The sequence below is a fragment of the Haliotis rubra genome, unplaced genomic scaffold (genome assembly GCF_003918875.1).
Source record: "Haliotis rubra isolate DU_JTF1 unplaced genomic scaffold, ASM391887v1 Scf2, whole genome shotgun sequence".
NCBI classification, from domain to species: Eukaryota; Metazoa; Mollusca; class Gastropoda; order Lepetellida; family Haliotidae; genus Haliotis; species Haliotis rubra.
Window position 1 is genome coordinate 2,709,503 of NW_025766002.1, and position 23,849 is coordinate 2,733,351.

General features: G+C 39.5%; 1 protein-coding gene across 3 annotated transcripts in view; it reads right to left on the reverse strand.

Moving 5' to 3' along the window:
• LOC124275351 (high affinity cAMP-specific 3',5'-cyclic phosphodiesterase 7A-like) overlaps positions 1-20,694 on the reverse strand; it is a 103,905-nt gene extending 83,211 nt beyond the window's left edge. For all 3 annotated transcript variants that reach the window (XM_046710855.1, XM_046710852.1, XM_046710853.1), the window contains exon 1: positions 20,080-20,694. In XM_046710855.1, the coding sequence (XP_046566811.1) occupies positions 20,080-20,217 (138 nt within the window). In that variant the 5' untranslated portion in view covers positions 20,218-20,694. The remainder of the gene's footprint in view (positions 1-20,079) is intronic.
• Positions 20,695-23,849: the final 3,155 nt, after the last annotated feature.

Sequence of the window (23,849 nt, forward strand, 5' to 3'; positions counted from 1 at the left end):
GGGCTACTCACTAGTCTGTGTCAACACGAGACTTGACCCTCGTACACGTACGTGTCACATTCTACTCAACATAACAGTCAAACCAAATAACAGAACAAACATGGACCTCTGAAACACTGAAATATATGTCTCAGTGAAAAAAAAAAAATCGCTCATAAAACTTAATTGCTTATGTCTTCATCAAATGTTTAGTGCTTTCATACAGTGAGTGAGTGAGTTTATTTTTATGCCACTCAGCAATATTCCAGTTATATGGTGGCGCTCTGTAAATAATCGTGTCTGGACCAGACAATCCAGTGTTCAACAGCATGAGCATCGATCTACACGACTGGGATACAATGACATGTGTCAACCAAGTCAGTGAGCCTGACCACCCGATCCCGTTAGTCATCTCTTACGACGAGCATGGGTTACTGAAGATAATTCTAACCCGGATCTTCATGGGTCACTTTGACACAGCAACCAAATGTAATATAGATTTAATTAATGTCATTTAGTGATTTTCAAGAGGGTCATTTTTCATTCCCTTTTCTTCAAACGATTGTGAAAAGTCTAACTTAGATGAAAGGGACATTTATTTTATCATGTTCTTTGATGTGTGCTTACAAAAAGAACAGACATGATTTTATTATTTATCAATTGATGACAAATTCTTCCTCATAAATTCCCACCCTGGAGCTGAAAATACTACAAATATTACACCTGCTTACTTGTTTCTGAGCACAGGGTAATGATCCCCTGCAGTTATTATTAAGTATTTAGCTCTGACAAGAGGCTGCATTCACTTGATTTCACTGAGAAGAGAGATCGGGTGTTATCCATCATTGTGCATCAGTGTACTGTAGATATCTGCACTGTACCTGCACTTGTGAGCTCATATGGGGCGGGGCTTAGCCTAGTGGTTAAAGCATTTGCTCGTCATGCTGAAGATTCCCCACATGGGTACAATGCCCATTTCTGGTGTCCCCCCGCCTTGATATTGCTGGAATATTGATAAAGTAGTGTAAAACTAAACTCACTCATGAGCCCATAAATCAACATAATTAGAACAGAAACAGTTGAGCCAATACTTTTCTTCAGATACCAATTAACTATATTTAGTTTATTCCTCTTCATGTGATCCTAACATACGCACAGAAACACCTAATATGTGCACCAAACATCATAATAGCACCATCAGTAATACCATATTCACTGTAATAAACGTTTGACCATTTAGAAAGTCGACAGAGTGTCGGGTTTATAGACTTAACGGTTAGTCCCCGAATATATATAATTTTGATAGTAACCAATAAACCCATTTAAATTGAAAAGGAGCCCCAGTGAGTTTGGAGATTCCTGAACATGGGGAAATCTAGACTTGCTTCATTTAGAGCTTTAGCACTGCAGGGGAGGGCTAGGCATTAGGGAAAATACAATGTGGTTCAAGGACTGTGAGATAGACTATTGGGATTATGAAAGCTATACACAAGTTAAGCATGCTGTAAGACATCTGGCAGTTACGTATCCATATACAATGCTAAATTTACTGTCTTCTGCAATATGCACAAGAAATACATCATGTCATGTAAAATTTTGAGCTTTGAGCGAGTGAGTTGGGTTTTACGCTGCTTTTAGCAATATTCCAGCAATATCGCAGCAGGGTTGAGCTTTGAAGATTAAATACAGATCTGTTGAGATGTTAGTCAGTGGGGACTTGACAGAGAATAAAAATAACGACAGTCGTAGTAGCAGCAGCAGAGATGATGATGATGATGATGATGATGATGATATTAATTTGATCAATACTGCACTCACTACATAAACAGGTTCACTTTTTTCAACAAAAAGAATGCTTTGAGTACAGGACCCCGTCAACCCTGGATGAGTTTTGCCGATACTTCCAGTGAATATTCAATCCTGGCTGGCCAAGAGATGCACCTGACAGCACCTCCTCCATTGTGCCACCTGTGTACCATATTAACCTTGTCATAAGCTATTCCACACAACCTATCCGACTGCAGAGATAGTACCTGATTACCTGAGCAGCACACAACAAATTGGATGTGATGCTAATGCACTTTTCCACTGTAATACTAGATATTCAATGGTGCTTGGGCTAATTGCATTACCCCAGAAACACCTGCCCCATTAACAGATCATGGTCATTGGGGAATGATGTATATTCATGCTGACTGCCATTTACCCATTGAACTCACAATACCAGATTTGTTATTGTCTGGAAGCAATGACCAAGAAATATTCTCTTTAAAAGTCCCTCTACCTTGAATACCAAATGCACATCAGAGATTAGACAAACGCTTAATCCCCGAATATATATATGATTTGGGCAGTAACAAATAAACCCATTTAAACTGAAAAGGAGCCCCAGTGAGTTCTGAACCTGGGGAAATTTAGACTTGCTTCATGTAGACCTTTAGCATTGAAGGGAAGGATAGGGGAAATAATGTGGTTCAGGGACTGTGAGACAGGCTAATCAGGGATTTATCTAGACCGGTTCAGAGGTCAATATTTGGTCCCAAGTCTGCAGGGAATTAAAACATTTCCAATTTATGTTAATACATACAAAAATAATAAGTAGTTTCATGGTTTGTAGAGGTTACCTGTATTTCACATACTGCAAGACCAATAAAGAAGAGGTTTTTGTGCTCAGTTATATATTATAAACTTTAATGCTAGGTTAAAATACCTCTAAATTTCAGAAAATCCAACCAGTAAAAAAATCCCAATTTGGAACAAAATATTTTTCTCTCAATTTCCCCACAAGGGCCTCTTAGTTAAGAATCCTGGGTAAAACCGTGAACCGCCCCAAGTACACAGTGCTGTGTTCCGCTGAAATAATTCTTGCATCCAACACTTCTTTAACAGGCAAACCAAGTTCTATGGATAGTCAACTTCTTTATTGCAATGAGTGCGACGTTTCGGTGTAGGTACTAACACCGTTATCAAACGAACTTGCTTTTCCTTCATCTATACAACTTCAAAATGCCACTCAAAGAGGACTCCTTTACAGTCCATTGTAAAAAGGAAAAATTTAAATGTGTCACAATGTCTACCAGGTACCTTCATACAATTTATGAAATTAGGTGGAAGGTTCTCTCACTCCCTATACTGACAGCTATGTAATCTGTAAAGCATGACCTAACTCTGTTGTGCATTAAACATGGCTTGAAATAGTTATTATAAATTTACAAAACCATGAAAATACATGTGATCTATTTACATTAACTTCAGGTTCGGCAGATAGTACAAATATTTCTATATGGTCCGTGCATGGTCCATTTCATGCTGAACTGAATATGAAAGGTAGAAAGGATTAGTTTAAGTGCTGTTATAATTGGGCTGTGTAGACTACAACGAAAAGCTCTTTTGTCAAAACATCCTGAATAGAAATGTTTTTGCACATCTTTAAAAAATAAGGTAATATTTACTGTTAAAGTATGCTAAAGTGTTATGTAGACCATCACCGTTAGCTTAATTAAGATGTGATATTTTACCTTTGTATATCTGTACAGACACGTCAAACCCTCAATACCACTCGCGGAGAAGCATCGTAAGTATTGCATTTTAACCAATAATTTACACGTTAACAAGCTAGATGATGAAAAACATTTCTCAACCAAATATATCTTTTATAATGATATGCTTTTCAATTTTTTAAAAGAATTTTTGTACAATATTCTTTATTTTATAATTCTGATTATGAAAGTAGGTTTGGGCTTCTCATGGATGATATTAAAACTTTAAAATAAATTTTGAAGATTGTTTAACAGACAGCACACAATATCATACCATATTTCATGTTAAATCTGGTGTAAGTTACTATTAATGCACATCCTCACATGTACAAATATTATTGTCTCAGTTGTCAGTTAATGACTGGATGTACTGTACATCTCAAATGTCTTCTTACTTTAACTGTAATAGTTCAGAGCAAGGGTGTACTTTGTTACCTTATACATGGGGGTAGAGCAAACTGAATTTCTTAATCATATGTACATATAATGAACATTAAACATTTACCAATGTGTGGGGGATACTTCAAAATGCTATCTTCTACACTACTACTACTACTACTACTACTACTACTACTACTATACCCACAACAATGACTACTCCACTACTACTACGACGATGATGATGACAACGATGGCTACTATTACTCTATTATGACTCCGACTACTACTACTTTATCCACTATGACGACTACTCCACTACTCCCACTACTATGACGATGATGACGACTATTACTCCACTACCATTACTATGACTACTGCTACTACTATTCGACTACTAGTACTACTTCACTACCATTACTCCACTACGACTACCACTTCGACTACTACTCCTTCTCTACCTACTACTACTACTACTACTACTACTACTAATTATATATGGCATATTGCTGAGCATGGCATTAAACAAACAACAAACAAAACAACTACTACTATACTACTACTTCCACTAGAAATTTACAATTTTCACTTTTCCCATAATTTATCATATGACGACGTGCATGCGTGTGTATGTGTATGTGCGGCTGCTTGTACTAGTCCAGACTGAAGCTGGTTTTATAGTGCTAGCCCACTAAGATACCATGCCGCAGTGAAGCATGAATACCCCACTCAGACACATTTTACTGACTCCGAGCCGACCAGTCCTTGTTGTACGAATTAATGCCGAGCGCCAGGTAGGGACCAACTAGTACCATATTTTAAAGTCTTTTGGTATGACGCGGTGGGGGATCGAACCCGCGACCTTCCGCTCTCCGGGCGGACTCTTGCAAGTAAATCATAAACACAGAGTGATATATGGTCGTAGTAGTTACTAATAGTTAAAAAATATGCAATCTGAGAACTTTAAGTGGGAAGGAAATATGAACTGCGTGAACAAACACATCATCATGTGATATAAATTCAAGAAATACCATATGATTATTTCCAGTTGTCATGACAACACATGGATTGGTTGGTATAGCCGCATACAATGGTATAAGTGTCCTTTTGGTTTTCAGAATATTTCTGACCAAACTTCATCAGCACCAAATCATGGCTTTCACCTGAGTGGTAAGAGACCTGCATCACTTCGGCCTTTATTCCTGAACAAAGCTGACAAGATATGGTATAACTGGAATAATCTAAAAAGCAGCTTCAAACCCACTCCCTCTCTCACTCCTGCCATGAACAGACCCGTAAAGATCCGGGTTAGCATTGGTGTTCAGTAGTCCATGCTTGTCGTAAGACGTGATTAAAGGGATCAGGTGGTCAGGCTTGCTGACTTGGTTGACACGTCATCGTATACCAGTTACGTAGATCGATGTTCATGCTGATGATCACTGGATTGTCTGGCCCAGACTCAATTATTTACAGACCACTGCCGTATAGCTGGAATATTGCTGCGTATGGCGTGAAACAACAAAGCAACCAACGTAACATGAGTTTGATGTATACTGGCATTGGAGAGTTTAGTTTTACGCTGCTTTTAGCAATATTCCAGCAATATCACAGCAGGGGACACCAGAAATGGGCTTCACACATTTTACCCATGTGGAGAATTGAACCCGGGTCTTCGGTGTGGCTAACGAACGCTTTAACCACTAGGCTACCCCACCGCCCCTACTGGTATTGGAAGTTAAGCTATCACCTTGTGACTTGAAATCTCAAGTAGCAAGCACTAGCAGTTAATCATCTGGTATTCATGTTGTTTCCAGGTGAAGGCACACATTATTTTTTTTAGGTTGTTTGATTTATCACTTACTGTGAGCTCTGACCTTTCCAGATACTGAATAAACAATCTCCGACATATATATGTAACAGGATAGACCAAAGAGCATTGGTAAACTATTTTATCAGAAACACGTTCCCCTTGAGATACTGCATCAGTTTGATCGTTGGGACTGAATCACATTACCTGATCAATAAGAAAGGCTTGACTAGTTCATGAACACTTTCCTGTATCAATAAATGCACTGACTGTTGCATAATGCCTAGGGCTGCGCAATATAACCGATTTACCAGGGTATTTACCGGTTCAGACATGAAAACGATACGGATTGCGATACGCTGATCGAAAACTGGTATTTTGACATGCATTGGGAAAACTTCGTAACACTCGGAAATCTTTGGATATTTCCGTTTTTCACACCGAAAGTCATGCGTTTGTTGTAAAATGGCGACCCCCCAAAAAGAACAATTTATTGTGGAGCCAAATACTAGGGCAAAGGCTTCAGTGTGGCAGCAGTTTGCGTTGACAAAGTTCACAGTAGATGGAACTATTGACAAGAGAAATGGTGTGTAAAATATGCAATGGTAAAGTGAAATTCTCATACGGGACGATTAATATTTTTTTTATTATTAAAGTTAAATCAAGCATAGTGATTTTGTTGTGTTTTTGCTTTAGAAATCAAGCATTAACTCGACTATAAGTAGGTTTTTTTTTAAAAAACACTTCTTGCAATATACTGCAATACATATCGCAATATATGCTTTCGCATCGCAATATATCGCAATATGAAAATTCTCTGCAATACGCACCCCTAATAATGCCACACTCATGTAACATTCCACCACAATGACAGCAAAACCAATGGTAGTATCCACTTTTTGACAGCGTCTTAGTCACTGATCCGTTGAGGTGTGAGGTTTCGCTGTTAAAATTGGTACTAACAGAATCAAGCAGAATGACCACTGTCAAAACTGGGATAACTAGCTGTACCAATTAAGGGTAGTTATGTTTATGTTAAGTATTTCAGAGACACTTGGATCAACGGACATCTCAGGACAGAGACACCACGTACCAACAACTCATATCAGGACTAAACCAATCCAACGACGATCATTTTAAGTTATCTGGTCACAAATTCTTACCAAGAAATATTTTCTATTTCCAAGGAAAAAGCTGAATTCAAGGTCCAACGGAGACACATTCAATAATTAATGATGATTATCAAAACTTGAAAATTGGAATAAACTTATTTAACACCTTACCTCTTTAGCTACCTTACAACACTAACAGTCCTGCAAATCCTGACTGGGACAATCATGGAATACTGCCATATAGCTGGAATATCTCTAGTCAAGTTACCCAGTCAGGTATAAATGTGCATGCAATGGTAACTATTGGAGATTCTGTGATAATCAGTAAACTGATCTTTGTTTTGAAAAACACTATCATGATATGTTGGTACAAATCTTAGAGTACATGTACCAGTAATAAGTGCATTTGCACCTGGATGTAAGCCAGGAGAGAGTGAGCGTGTTTAGCTTTAAGCCGCTTTTAGCAATATTACAGCAATATCACAGCAAGGGACACTAGAAAAGGGCTTCACATGTAATAAGTGCATTTGCACCTAGATGTAAGCCAGGACCTTGAAGTACAATGGGATCTTAGTGCTACGACAACATACTTTAATACTGACTTAAACGCTGACATCCCTTTGAGCTGTGCCTGGTATATATGGCGGTGGGGTAGCCTAATGGTTAAAGCGTCCTCTTGTCACACTGAAGACCCGGGTTCGATTCCCTAAATGAGTACTATGTGTGAAGCCCATTTCTGGTGTCACCCGTTGTGATATTGCTGGAATATTGCTAAAAGGGGCATAAAACCATATACTCACTCACTGACTCACTCACTCACTGGTGTAAACATTTGTTACAAGTACAGTGATGTGGGTTGAGATGATGAGATAAAAGCAGTGGTTCATTCCAGAAATATTTTAGAATTTTACAATCATTTGACATTTTGGTATGTTAGTAATTATTTTGGAGAATGTTCAGGGGCCATCCAGAGGGTAATCTTGAAACCACCTTGAAATCTTGTTAACTATTAACTTTGAGCAGCTTTACCTGTGCGCATCAGTTACAGCACTTTAATAAAACAATTTAACACAGTTCCAATAATGCATCCTTTTTCTACACATGTTCTACAGAATGGATCTGGTTGGAGATGTATAAATTCATTGAGAACTGCACATAATTGTAAAGCATTAGAGCTGGCTTGCTTGTTGCATTGTGACAAAGTACAACTGCAGTTCTCTGATTACCGATTTCCTCCACTCAGGCTGTCATTTTCCCCAGCTTCACTTATCACAGGCACTGCCTCTCAGGAGACTGGCACTAACATTGGTCTTGCTGTCTGAGAGTAGTCACACAGGAGTTGTCTCCCTCTGGTACAAACTGCATACCTCAAATTTTCATTATGAAATTCTCTCTTAACAAGATCTAAAAGTTCTAGAAAAAGTATTTTGGGGCTATTCTCACATTTTTGGTACCTTGTTTAAAGAACTTACTGATATTGATTGATGAGAACTACTGATGTTGGTTGTTAAAACATTAGGGCTAACAAAGAATTTTTTTTTTATACAGACATATTCTTCTGTTTTATTTCTGGTATTTTACAGCTTGAAATCATATTTAGTTATCTTCAAAATGGAGCCTGTACATAATCAGATCTGTAGTAAACAAACCAGTGATTGATATTATGAGCAATCTGCACAGTGACAGGCATTCAGTCATCTCAGCAAGTCTCATCAATTGGTACTGCAGGATTCTAGTTTATAATTGTTTCCAAACAGCTTATCCTGGTCGTACGAAATAATTTTATGGATCAGGTAAATCCACGGAAAGCATGTGAATATGTCCTGCATCTTGGATTACACCTTGCAATATCAATCACCTGTTTGTCTGGTCCAAACTTAATACTTAAAGTAACAAGAACAAATTACAATTACTACAACAAATTATTGTACACATTCTTAGATTATGATGCGCATGACCACAAAAGAGACTAGATGGGGTATGATATACAAATATCATGTGGTCAACAAATTACCTGTCTTTTTCCTGGATCAGAACTGCCATTATACGCTGCTTGTGTGAGACTTAAACAACATTAACCCAGATAGGTGTACAGGAATTCAGTAAGGCAACACCGAGCTACATCTACATGACTATCAATAGCACCGAGCTACATCTACGAGACTATCAATAAACCTTGACCTGCCACATTTGAAACCATTCATTTCTCACGACACTATCTACCATGTGCGTAGTCTCTACTATGAATTTCACCAATGTGACGTACGTGTGTTATTTTATCTACATATCTATGTGTTCCCATGACCATGAGCGGATTACTGCCCTCGTCATATGCCAGCCTACGTCATCAATATATCTACAAATGTCACCATGTGCACGATGAAAAAATCATGTGTACACCTTTACTGTGTTATGTCAACAGAAAATGTGTTCAGAGGGACTATTAGGCTTAGAAAAGGAAAGGAAAGTCTTTGGGAGTAGGTTGTGAGTCACCACCATACAAATTAAAACGGGAAACACAAAAATGTTTTAGGAGTAGAAATAAGGGACAACCTGTATAAGTGTATAGTTGAATTAATGAGTGAGTGGTTGAGCGACAGCAGGGGAGTAAGCCATGCTCTAAAGCTGTATTATCATACATATATATGCATATATCAGGTGATCTTGGGTGGTGGGGTAGCCTAGTGGTTAAAGTGTTCACTCGTCATGCCGAAGACCCGGGTTCGATCCCCCACATGGATACAATGTGTGAAGTCCATTTGTGGTGTCCCCCCACAGTGATGTTTGAAGCAATACTGTTTTACTTTGAGAATTGAATGGGCATAATCTAAGATGTGATGTCACAGTAGGAAATTATTTTACAGAAATTAAACACACACACCATCAACATACAATCCCTTTTATTGCTGTATGGTAAATGGAGCATAAAACCCACATACTCAATCCTTCACTTGTCCTCCAGCCTATGAGCATGAGATAACATCATTATTTAAAATGCTGTATATTTTATGATGTTGTGATGTATAATTATTTTGTAAAATAATCTAAACCGCACATTATTTACAGACAGTTACAGTGAAATAATAACACTATATGTGGCACATATGATATGTAATAACTATCATATATGCATGGGGAAGCATTATAAAAGCTGCACTGTATCACTTTGTTAAACATATTGACTGACACAGGTGGACACACTTTATATTTCACATAATCAAAGTGTGAATAATTTATAACAATGTTACAACATTTTGCTATATCTATTGCAGCATCCTAGTCATCAGGCATAATGTCACTATCTGGCCTTGTATGCATTGGGCGGTTTTCTCTTATGAAGAAGGGCAATACCAATACCATGATGATTACTGTGATAGCATGATGAATTCCGTTATACAGTTCCTACAGATTTCCTTGACTTCATCTATTCAACCTGATGTCATTATTTGCCATTTCATGTATTTTGCTGTGTTGAAAAGATTGCTGTGAAAGTTGTTAAGAAAGCAGCTCACATCATAAATGAACATTTCAGGAGCCAGGTTCTCCAAACAAGATATACCCTGCCATGGATGTATTGTCGCTGTATAAATGACTTCAACAATAGTTTGATCAAACATTACACAAGCTGGAATCTGTTCCACAAAGCAAACAATTAACTACATTCCATTTTCCATACTACATTGACAATATTACTTTTTATTATTTGATACAATTCTTCTTGTTTCTTACGTTTTAAGGAAATTGCTCAATTTCAAATCAACCATGACAACATTAAAGAAAAATCACTTACTTTCTCTTGTACTTGTTGGTCCATTAACAACAAAATCTATAAAACATTACAGAAAAAACACCCATGTCCTAGTAAGTAATTTTCAGATAAAAGGATAATTCCTTGCTAATAATTGATGAAAGAAACTACAAAAATCTATAAGAATGGCATCAGACAAAACAACATAACAGAAAAAAATCCAAAGTCCTCATAATTCATTTTATTCTAAGAAAATAAAATATCGGTTTCCTGGCTAATTTATAAATGATGAAAGGTAAATATTCAAGACCTAAATCCAATATCAATCTACAAATGAAAACCCTGTGAAACATTTACCACTGTTTATACCTACCAAGCACTGGCAACATAGTGTATGTAAACACCCTGTTGATAACAACCGGGTGTACTTGCCATGCTCATCTATCATCATCATGTGATACGGGATTATATACCATGTATACTATTAAGAAGTTCTCGCCAAGGTATCAATTTAGTGTAATCAATTCCATGCATGCCTGTCGAAGTGTACAATGCAGGTGGTACCAGCTACAGAAGCGAAAATTGCCGAAATAAACAGCATACCTTTACTTGCTAAGAATGTGTCGAGATTGTTATTGGTATAGATTAGGTTTATTCCCTCACAAGGGGGAAATCAGATTTGTGGCTTCACAATAGTATTGATAAACACTCTTTGACATGTCTGAGATCCAGTTCACAAAAATAGGTCATTGAGGTAGGTCAGGAGGTCATCATATACATTTGATCACAATCCACTACTTCATGAGTGAGTGAGTGAGTGAGTGAGTGATGGAGCAATAATTGTATTCCAGTTATATTATGTTTCAGCTGAATGTGAGATTAGTGTCCGCAGTGCGGATGTCAAATAATTGCACTTTGGTTAAGTGAAAACCAAGGATTAAGGTGCTAACAAACCTTCCCACATAATCAGGGTGAACAAAAATTCAAACGCACAATCGTAGGTTCTCGGTCTGCCAAACAAGCCAAAAGGATACCCAATTGCAGTGCCTTTGAAGACCAACATCAGCATTATTTCAGCCATATTATGTATCAATCCCTCACAATAACATGGATCACAAGGCCCATGAGTATCCCAACAACATTATTGGATACCATGCTATTCTTATATGGAGTGAGTGAGGGAGTGAGTGAGTGAGTGAGTGAGTTGGGTTTTACGCCGCTTTTAGCAATATTCCAGCAATATCACAGCGGGGGACACCAGAAATGGGCTTCACACATTGTACCCATGTGGGGAATCGAACCTGGATCTTTGGTATGATGAGCAAACGCTTTAACCACTAGGCTACCCCACCGCCCCTATTCTTATATGGAATGTAGGTTGGGTAATTTCTTATTACTTTGCATATTGTCCACTAAATTATCACTGCTCTTCACGGATTGTGGCCAGTCAAAAACTACGTATGTCCTAAATCGTCAGGTGAACTAACAGAAGATAACATACTTTGTCAATGTGAAAATGTAAAAACATGAACCTTGTGATAAAACACCACTAGACATGATAATCTTCCATTTCAATTGTATTTTCTGTTACACTAATCATTTCTTTAGAAGCAGTGATAAGTTTTACAGTGGGCAGGAAATGGCAGTTAGCTGTATACACAATTTAGTCTCTCTGTACTGGCGATTCAGTTAATAACAGGCAAGAGAAAGTTAAAGAACATTTATGCAAAGGTCGAAAAAAAAATATTATCTGAAACTATTAAGAATGATATATTCTAACGCGTTCTAATTTTGTGTTATTTTAGAGCAGGATTAATGATGTATAGCTTCAAAAAATTATAATAACAAAAGGCATAGCACTTTGGTTAAATGCTGGACGTATTTTCTGTATGGGTCAGTTTGACATGTCACCATTGGTTTTGTATGGTTGCTAAACGCCACACACGGCAATATTCCCGCTATATGGTGGCGTTCTGTAATTAATCGAGTCTGAAACAGACAATCCAGCGATCAATAGCATGAGCATCGATCTACCCAACTGCGATACAATGACATGTGTCAACCAAGTCAGCGAGTCTGACCACCCGATCCCGTTCTAACCCGGATCTTCACGGGTCCTTTAATAAACATGAATGCAAAAATTTGCCATAGTGAGTAAGTGAGAGCAAGCTTAGTTTTATGCCGCTTTTAGCAATATTCCAGCAAAATAATGGACGGGGACACCACAACTGGGCTTCACACAATGTACCATGTGGGGAATCGAACCCAGATCTTCGGCATGATGAGCGAATACTTTAACCTCTAGAGTGCCCCACTGCCCCCTTTCTTGGTGTGAATCATACGAGCTGGTGCTGTCATTAGGTGGACCCTCATGGAACAGAAGCTGTAAGCGTACCAGGAATAATGACTGACTAACTGACTGAGTTTGGTTTTACGGCGCTTTTAGCAATATTCCAGCAACATCACAGCTGGGGACACCAGAAATGGGCTTCACACATTGTACCCATGTGGGGATTCGAACCCGGGTCTTCGGCGTGACGAGCCAACACTTTAACCACTAGGCTACCCCACCGCCCCAGGAATAATGAAGTGAAGTTAACATGGTGTATCAACCACGATTTTAACACAGTTAATATAAGCAATTCTTACTGAAGAGGCGACTAATGTGATCAGGTGGTCAGGGTCGCTGGCTTTGTTGACACGTCATCGCATACCGATTGCTTACATCGATGCTCATGCTGTCAGTCACTGCATTGTCTGGTCCAGATTTGATTATCTATAGAATGTCATAGAGATGGAAATGTGAAGTTCTGTTATATACAAACAAAACCTTTCACTGATCTTTTTCATAGCCTTAAGGTATAGCCATTAGTCACTCCAGTTCAGACGGTCATTTTTGTTTTATACAGAATATATTTAACCATCAGCACTTCACTTTCTATGAAATGAGGAGCCAAACAATGTTTGTATCCACTACACATAATTAATCACGTCCAGGAAATGATATACTTTTCATGAGAGTGAGTGAGTGAGTGAGATTAGTTTTACGCCACACTCAGCAATATTCCAGCTATATAGCGGTGGTCTGTAAATAATCGAGTCTGGACCAGACAATCCAGTGACCAACAGCATGAACATCGATCTGCGTAATTGGGAACCCATGACATGTGTCAACCAACTGACCACCCAATCCTTTTAGTCGCCTCTAAAACAAGCATAGTCGCCTTTTGTGGCAAGCATGGGTTGCTGAAGACCTATTCTACCCTTTTCATGAAAAACCTGATGATAAATTAAATTTCTGAACCATTTGGAAACCGAAAACATTGTTAACCCAAACATCACATGGTCATCCTGAATTGAAAAGAAAAGAACATGCCCAACATATGTATCAAGGTTTCCAGTTGATCAATATTCCCAATATTGGAGGACATTAACTATGCATAGCTCAATAGTTCCTCTTAATGAAACAGAATCGGTGATAGTCCTTCCCTTCACCACAGATATGATGACCAGAGCTACATCGCTTGTGTGTGCGTGCCAGAAACCTGCAGCTTGGTGATCATGGGTGATCATGGGTAGCCCTATCCGGGTTATACACTTGTTATCACATGTGCACGTGGCGTCCACTGAATTGGCACATATATAACACCTGCATCAAGTAGGTATCCCTCATCCAGCTCACACACCAGGATATAAACTGAAGTATTGCTCAAGGTGAGGTTGGCGTCCCTCATCCAGCTCACACACCAGGATATAAACTGAAGTATTGCTCAAGGTGAGGTTGGCATCTCTCATCCAGCTCACACACCAGGATATAAACTGAAGTATTGCTAAAGGTGAGGTTGGCGTCACCAGGATATAAACTGAAGTATTGCTCAAGGTGAGGTTGGCATCCCTCATCCTGCTCACACACCAGGATATAAACTCAAGTATTGCTCAATCTGAGGTTGGCATCCCTCATCCAGCTCACTAACCAGGATATAAACTCAAGCATTGCTCAAGGTGAGGTTGGCATCTCTCATCCAGCTCACACACCAGGATATAAACTCAAGTATTGCTCAAGGTGAGGTTGGCATCCCTCATCCAGCTCACGTACCAGGATATAAACTGAAGTATTGCTAAAGGTGAGGTTGGCATCCCTCACACACCAGGATATAAACTGAAGTATTGTTTAAAGTGAGGTTGGCATCCCTCATCCAGCTCACACACCAGGATATAAACTGAAGTATTGTTTAAAGTGAGGTTGGCATCCCTCATCCAGCTCACACACCAGGATATAAACTGAAGTATTGTTTAAAGTGAGGTTGGCGTCCCTCATCCAGCTCACACACCAGGATATAAACTGAAGTATTGCTCAAGGTGAGGTTGGCATCCTTCATCCAGCTGACACACCAGGATATAAACTGAAAAGTATTGCTCAAGGTGAGGTTGGCATCCCTCATCCAGCTCACGTACCAGGATATAAACTGAAGTATTACTCAAGGTGAGGTTGGCGTCCCTCATCCAGCTCACACGCCAGGATATAAACTGAAGTATTGTTTTAAAGTGAGGTTAAACCCAACTCAATCACTCACTCACTCACTCACCTACCTGGGAATATGGCTGCAAATTTGATGGTTTATAAACAATGTTAACACTCAACAATGTTAAGCTTACTCTTGCATGACAAGATAATCACATGCCAAGAGATCAGGGATTACTGCATGTCATGAGACCATCAGGTATCGTGAGGTCATTACGCATCATGAATCCATCACTTGTGATTAGGTCATCAAGTATGATGAGAACATGTGATCAGGTCACAAATTGTCATGGAACAATGGTGACCCGGTAAGATTACTAAGAACTAAGTTTTGTTGAAAAATATTTAACGGTTCTTGAGTTGTGCTCCGGAAACGAAACCTACCCCTCACTTTTGGGACTAATTCCGAATCGTTTCCATGGAAACCGGGAAAAATAAAAATGACAAAAATCTGCAAATAGCAAAAGGCACCACTTACGGTTCTGTTTGATATATCTACCAAGTCTTGTTGAAAAATATTGAACGGTTTTTGAGTTATGCTCCGGAAACGAAGCCCACCCTTCTTTTAAGACTAAGTCCAAAACGTTTCCATGGAAACCGAGAAAAATAAAAATGCCAATAATCTGTAAATAGCAAAAGGCACCACCTTAGGTTATGTTTGACATGTCTACCAATTTTTGTTGAAAAATATTGAACGGTCTTTGAGTTATGCTCCGGAAACAAAATGATTACGGACAGACGGATGAGGCGACGACTATATCCCACCACATTACATGCCGGTGAGATAAAAATAGACTTGCCATGTTTTCCTCCATCAGTGGGGACAAGGTGAACAAGTGTTTGCACTGATATGGCAATGTCCCCCGCCGCTAAAGAATAGAATATCTATATTTACTACTTTTTATTTTTGGGTCACATACAAGATGCCTGAAATGACTGGTGTCTGCATAATCACCCAATGTGCAATGTTTCATGAGATATTGCCTTTAAAAAGCGGTCAAAGTGTCATGGTGACCTTGAAGATAAGGTCAAGGTCACCAAAACCAACGGGTGTCTGGGTAATCCCCCAATGTAGGCTGTCACTAAATTTGAAGACATTGCGTACAACAGTCAATGAAATTTCGCGTTAACAAGAGTTAAAGCTTGCAAAGTGTTGTGGTGACCTTGAAGATAGGGTCAAGGTCACCCAAATAAACTGGTGTCTGCATAATCCCCTAATGAAGGCTGTCACCAAATTTGAAGACACTAGGTATAACAGTCCATGAGATATCACGTTAACAAGAGTTAGAAAAGTGGTGAAAGTGTCCTGGTGACCTTGGAGATAGGGTCAAGGTCACCCAAATAAACTGGTGTCTGCATAATCCCCAAATGAAGGCTGTCACCAAATTTGAAGACACTGGGTACAACCGTCCATGAGATATCGCGTTAACAAGAGTTAGAAAAGTTGTCAAAGTGTCCTGGTGACCTTGAAGATTGGGTCACGGTCACCCAAATAAACTCGTGTCTGCATAATCCCCTAATGTAGGATTTCACCAAATTTGAAGACATTGGATACTACAGTGCATGAGATATCGCATTAATAACAAGCGTTTGAAAAGTGCTCAAAGTGTCGTGGTGACCTTGAAAATACGGTCAAGGTCACCCAAATCGACTGGTGTCTGGGTAATCTCCCAAAGTAGGCTGTCACCAAATTTGAAGACATTGAGTACAACAGTTCATGAGATATCGCGTTAACAAGAATCGGGACGTATGTACGCCGCTGAATACAGTCCCCCGTTTCGCGTTGCGGCGGGGGTCGTTTAAAAAATTGAGGCAAGGTGTTTGGGAGACAGACAAGAACAGGTGAAAATCTTATTATCAATTTATCACGGCCTTTACTGTTGTGCAGGATGTCAGGATGAGAGCCAGCCTGAGTAACACAGAGAACAGCTGCCACTCATTGGGTAACCTCCTCACCAAACAATTACTGTTATTACGACAAGTCCACAGGTAAACATGTTCTTTATCACACTGATCATCAAACAATGTGTGCCCAGGTACATGCACATACCTGTACAGGTGATGAAAGCTTGTTAAACATAATCACATAAGGTTACATTATATTGATCACAACTTGCATGATTAAGGATTAGAGTAGTTTCAAATGAACCTTAATAAGGTGAAAATGATCCGCTAAGCAAAACAATTCTCAGGCAGACAAAATCCGCCTAACTTAATTAATATGAAAATAAATAGGTTGAGATCCCTGTATCCCAATGACTCACAATCATCCTGTCTCACACTGGAAGCAGGTAATCCTGTAATCAATTGTTTATATTTCAAGTTAAGATATTCATTAAACTTGCCCTGATAGTGTTCATATTTACAGGTCCACATTTACCATTGATATGAACTATAGCGCAGTAGTTGGAACAGTGAAACAAATGCATGTGCGCGCGCTACGTGATGAGCGTTAACTTAGACCAACCTTACTTGTTATCAGTGTTTCATTTAATGTGTAATACAAACCAATAATAGCGATTTGAAGCAATGAATGTTTGTTATACAACTTATAACCTAAGTTTAATCAAATAAAATTCTGCGATTTAAATGAGATTTAAATGTTCAGTTCACAAGGTAAAATTATGAGGATTCGCAATCTTAATTTCACTTTATTCAATATACTTTTTAGTTAAAAGTGAAATTCATCGGTATGTTTTCACTGCAAACAGACCATAAGTAATGTAAAGGTATGAAAATAAGAAGAAGGAAATATTCATTCATTCAAAGACTGAGTGAGGTTGGTTTTACACTACTTTTAGCAATATTCCAGCAATATCACGGCGGGGGACACCAGAAATGGGCTTCACACAATGTACCCATGTGGGGAATCGAACCCGGGTCTTCAGCATGATGAGCGAACGGTTTAACCACTAGGTTAGCCCACTGCCCCCAAACACAAGGGACACAAGGGAAATGCCAATTGAAAACCTTAAACTGGCAAGTAGAGTGGCATTACCACTAATCATATGTGTCATAAATTCATTAACCGAGTGTAAGAGGATGACGACAACTACACAGGTGAAGGGTTATGAACCATGGATGACATCAAAGGAGCAGTAATTGTTGTATTACATGCAATTTAGTTGCCTGATAAACAGGTTATTTGTGTTTGGTGAAATACCCTTAATTGTTGCATATATAATTCATGCACATATTTGCTGCATTCTAAAGTAGATAATTGTACATATACACATATTTTCATACAAATGTATAAAAATATTTACACAAATCTGAATAAATGTCTCAATGACCACAACACTACAACAATGTTAAAACATCAGAAAGAAAACGTTGCCTTAAGCTATACTGCAGCTATTACTAGTATTCGCAGTCGGGGAACAAAAATTTTCATATGAAAATTCAATCTGATGGACTGACTGACTGAGTTTGGTTTTACGCCGCTTTTAGCAATATTCCAGCAACATCACGGCGTGGAACACCAGAAATGGGCTTCACACATTGTACCCATGTAGGGATTCGAACCCGGGTCTTCGGCGTGACGAGCCAACGCTTTAACCACTAGGCTACCCCACCGCCCCTCCATCTGATTGAGAGTGCACCAAGAATGCAAGGAATCAAACCCATTTTTGCAGAGTAGCACATGAACCACTATAATAAATGTGTACTGGCTGCCGAAACAGTTATCGCCGCATAACAGTTATCGCTGATACATCTGTATTACATGTGCACAGTTCCAGTCAATTACACTCTTGGTATTTTTTCCCTCAGTGTTTGACAACAATTAAGGAGAGCAAAAGAAAAAACTTCAAGGTAAGTAACATAAAAGAAAAATTAAAGATAAAGTTATGAACCGTATAACATTATTTAACATAGTCGGGGGGATGTCACAGGATCTATAATAATAGCAAGTTCAAGTTTACTAATGTCATTAACCGTTTCATTCCCTATCAATCTACAGTACAAAAAACACTCAACTAGTCACACAGTCATTTATTCAAGGTTACTTTATGATATAAAATATATTATTTCACGAATGACATGAGGAATTCTGAAATGGTGATAACTACTGTTACAGTTAATTGTGTGGAAACACCTATTTTGTACTGTCATGATTCCCTTCTGCCGTGTTACATAAAAACACGATTGGCGGCATCGATCCGGGTGGACACATCGGTGAATAGCCAATTAAGTTTCATATTCATAATTAATTTTGTTTCATTAATTTGATGAACCGCAAAGTAATTTTGTAAATATTGCTAAAATATGGGGATAACTGTTCCGCAGCCAGTACTGTGAAATACATCTGTGGCAAAAGCAGTTAAAAAAACTACTGAGTACCATGCTAACAGTTTCTAAGGTCTGCAATCTGGACATGTAAAGTCGTGTGTCATGATTTCATGCACTATAATTGAGTAAACAGACATGTCACTTGCTCATTCATTCTCGCTACCAAACATAACTAATGAGTGACCCTGACAGCTCGAGTTGTAAGTGTAGTTTATACATCCTGTCCTTTTTGTGTACGTGATAATTATAGCAGGGATCTGATCCCAAGTCAAACTGATACCTCGCGTGTATATAAATCTCCTATGGGGTCAAGACGTGTATTGACTGGAGTGAAACACAGACCACCTGGGAAACAGGAACTCAATAATCATTTAATTACAGAAGACAACGCATCCGATATTCATACTGACAGTTAAAGCAACTCGTTGTAGTGGTTAGAACGGTGTATCCTGAGGGCAAATCAAATCAGAATATATCGGCAGACGTGAATAGTAATATGTCCCGCGTTAATGATTACGTCAAAAGTATCGAACCCATCTCTGTGCAGTTACATCACTGTAACGGTGAATGAAGCTACGCTACTGGCTGACAAAGAGCCGCGCGGACGGGTGTGTTACCACTTGCACATGTTACCTTTCTAGCATGTGTGAGCGTGTGTAAAACGTCGGTCACAAATGAATACAAAGACTCGTGGCACTACTCACCTCGAATCTTGGAACTGTAAAATAACTATTGCTTGAACAAAATGACACAGCATCCCGGCGCCCCAAGACGTGAGAGGGGATGGGTTGGTCCAGCGCTAGCACGGGTGGATAATTTCCTCGTTCCGGGTGGACTGCCATGTTCCGGCCCCAAACCCCTTTCTACCCTCCTCAAACACACGCCAACAGCCGACAACGAGCGGGCCTGACCTACTTTCATCGTAGGGGTGAGAGGTCCCGAATTTGCCGACTTCTACGGCTCGAATAACACACGTCTGGCTGCGATCTGGACGTCTGACGTCACAACTGTGTGCTGTGCAAATTAGCTGTGTATTCGATAATCCATGATCGAGAGGAGTCCATCCACGCTGGATAAAACGCGTGACAACTCACAGTCTGACGTACCTTTTCTAACAGATGGAATGTGCGTGTTTCGAAGGATACAAGACTTACCCGACCGCTGAAGTTTCTCAGTTGATATCTGAAGAAGATTTATTGATTGACTTATTTAGTCAAATCCGTTTTTCAAATACTAGACACGTAAGAAGTAAAGAAGGTGACTCGTGTTATGTCAGTCTCTCTACTGTGCTTTATTTGTTATACGCCAAATGTTTCTTGTTATTTTTAGAAAAATATAATCTGTAAAACGGAATTGAATTGAATTTTAAAAATTAATAAAAATATATGTTATTGGTTACCAAATCGTAAACATTGAAGTGACAAATAGTGCACAACTGATTTTAATTCAATAATAACTAATAAAAATATATGTGTAAACAAATCGAAAACACTGAAGTGTCAAATTTTACGAAATTGATTTTAATTTAAAAGTAACTAATAAAATAAATGTTATTGGTTGATAAATCGAAACACTGAAGTGACAAATAGTACTCAACTAAGAATACTTTGTTATGTGTAGTGACGATTGTCACGTCCTAACTGACCTATATTTACCTTTGATAATGAACGACCAATTTTATTTGTTTGCGAAATACCCCAGTTGTTCTGAGTCCTCTGTAATTACCCTAATATACATGAAGGTATGTACTGACAACGGGGCAACATTTTTAGGAGTTGGGAAATTCATTCGCAATGATATCGGTGTTGCCATGGCAGTTGACAATTATACGATGAAAATATTTTGTTTGACGTTACCAAGGCAACCGAATAATGATTTTCGTCCTGCTCCGAACAGGAAGGACGATGTTACATTCATTTCCGATTCAAGTAAGGATCTTAATTCCCATCTGTATAGAACGAGTGTATTCGCAGAAAGAAGCGCGTGTAACAATTGTGATTTGTGAGAAGGGAAAGAACTTACACGGACAATTCCTACACAAAGGCTTTTGTTGTGGTAATATTTGAAACACTAAACCATTGCTGTTGCTCGACGATGTTAAAACATTAAGCGCTTGCTTACACAGGCACAGGCCATCTTTCGATGCACATATTACCTAAATTTGACATTAGTTTGAAACTGGCAAAATTAATTTCAACTTTTGATTAAACCATGGATCAAAGTCATCTATTCGAAAGTTATCATACGGCGCATATCCGTGAACAATTAAACGCATTTCCTTGTTTGAGAGTTGGCTTCCCGGGAGGTCTATTTTCATCCAGTACACTCATTTGACCGATCAACCTACTTCAAAGTGGAGGATGGAGTAGTACATTGGTAAAAGTGTTCTCTCGTCACGCCCACGGTTCGGGTTCGATTCCACTCATACTTACTGTTCCCGGATTTTGGCTGAAGAGGCATAAAACCTCACTGACCGACCTGTTTACTGTCTTGTTTGTGTAACATAAAATAAGGCTTTGCAAAACTATCTAATTTATGATAATTTTTATTAACAAAGGTCCGATTGTGGCAGTTCTATCGTAGTATTACGCACGCACGCACGCACGCACGCACGCACGCATAATTGTTTAGCGTGATATTTAAGCGTTTGACGTCATTAGGGTACGATGACTGAGTCACCGAAGATAACCTAAAATCAGTTTGATCGCCTCTTACAACAAACATGGGTTCCTGGTGACCTGTTCCAACCCGGAAATCTCTGGGTGTCATACTGTTGGGTACGATATCAGCGACCCTGACCACACGATCCCGTGATTCGCCTCTTACATCAAGCATGGGTTCCTGGTGACCGCTTCCAACCCGGAAATCTCTGGGTGTCATACTGTTGGGTACGATATCAGCGAGCCTGACCACACGATCCCGTGATTCGCCTCTTACATCAAGCATGGGTTCCTGGTGACCTATTCCAACCCGGAAATCTCTGGGTATCATACTGTCGGGGTACGATATCAGCGAGCCTGACCACACGATCCCGTGATTCGCCTCTTACATCAAGCATGGGTTCCTGGTGACCGCTTCCAACCCGGAAATTTTGGAGGTAAAGTGAAGAAATACATGTATACTTACGTCATGACGGGTTAGCCGACACAGCAACACTACAATTCTTAATATAATGATAACGGTAAAATCAGTTAACACAGAGCATTTCCCGTTAACCCCAAATGTCAAAACCAGTAAAGTTCATTAAATAATTTCAACAGCAGTCCCTGTTAACCCAATCAACTCAATATTAGTATTTCTTGCTTAGTATGTCACGAGCATTGTCTGTTATTAAAAACAAATCAGCATCTCTAGCCTTAGAAAGACGACAGCAGTTCTGGTGATGTAAACATACCAATAACATTGTGAGTTAGTCCAAACATCCCAACAGCAGTGTCAGTCAGACCAAACATCCCCACAGCAGTGTTAGTCAGTCAAAACACCCCAACAGCAGTGTCAGTCAGACCACACAACAGCAGTGTCAGTCAGACCAAACATCCCAACAGCAGTGTCAGTCAGACCAAACATCCCAACAGCAGTGTCAGTCAGTCCAAACATCCCAACAGCAGTGTCAGTCAGTCAAACAACACAACAGCAGTGTCAGTCAGACCAAACATCCCAACAGCAGTGTTAGTCAGTCAAAACACCCCAACAGCAGTATCAGTCAGTCAAACATCCCAACAGCAGTGTCAGTCAGTCCAAACATCCCAACAGCAGTGTTAGTCAGTCAAACAACACAACAGCAGTGTCAGTCAGACCAAAACATCCCAGCAGCAGTGTTAGTCAGTCAAAACACCCCAACAGCAGTATCAGTCAGTCAAACATCCCAACAGCAGTGTCAGTCAGTCCAAACATCCCAACAGCAGTGTCAGTCAGTCAAACAACACAACAGCAGTGTCAGTCAGACCAAACATCCCAGCAGCAGTGTCAGTCAGTCCCAAACATCCCAAACAACAACAGTGTCAGTCCAAACATCCCAACAGCAGTGTCAGTCCAAACATCCCAACAGCAGTGTCAGTCCAAACATCCCAACAGCAGTGTCAGTCAGTCCAAACATCCCAACAGCAGTGTCAGTCAGTCCAAACATCCCAACAGCAGTGTCAGTCAGACCAAACATCCCAACAGCAGTGTCAGTCCAAACATCCCAACAGCAGTGTCAGTCAGTCCAAACATCCCAACAGCAGTGTCAGTCAGACCAAACATCCCAACAGCAGTGTCAGTCAAAACACCCCAACAGCAGTATCAGTCAGTCAAACAACCCAACAGCAGTGTCAGTCAGACCAAACATCCCAACAGCAGTGTCAGTCAGACCAAACATCCCAACAGCAGTGTCAGTCAGACCAAACATCCCAACAGCAGTGTCAGTCCAAACATCCCAACAGCAGTGTCAGTCCAAACATCCCAACAGCAGTGTCAGTCAGTCAGTCCAAACATC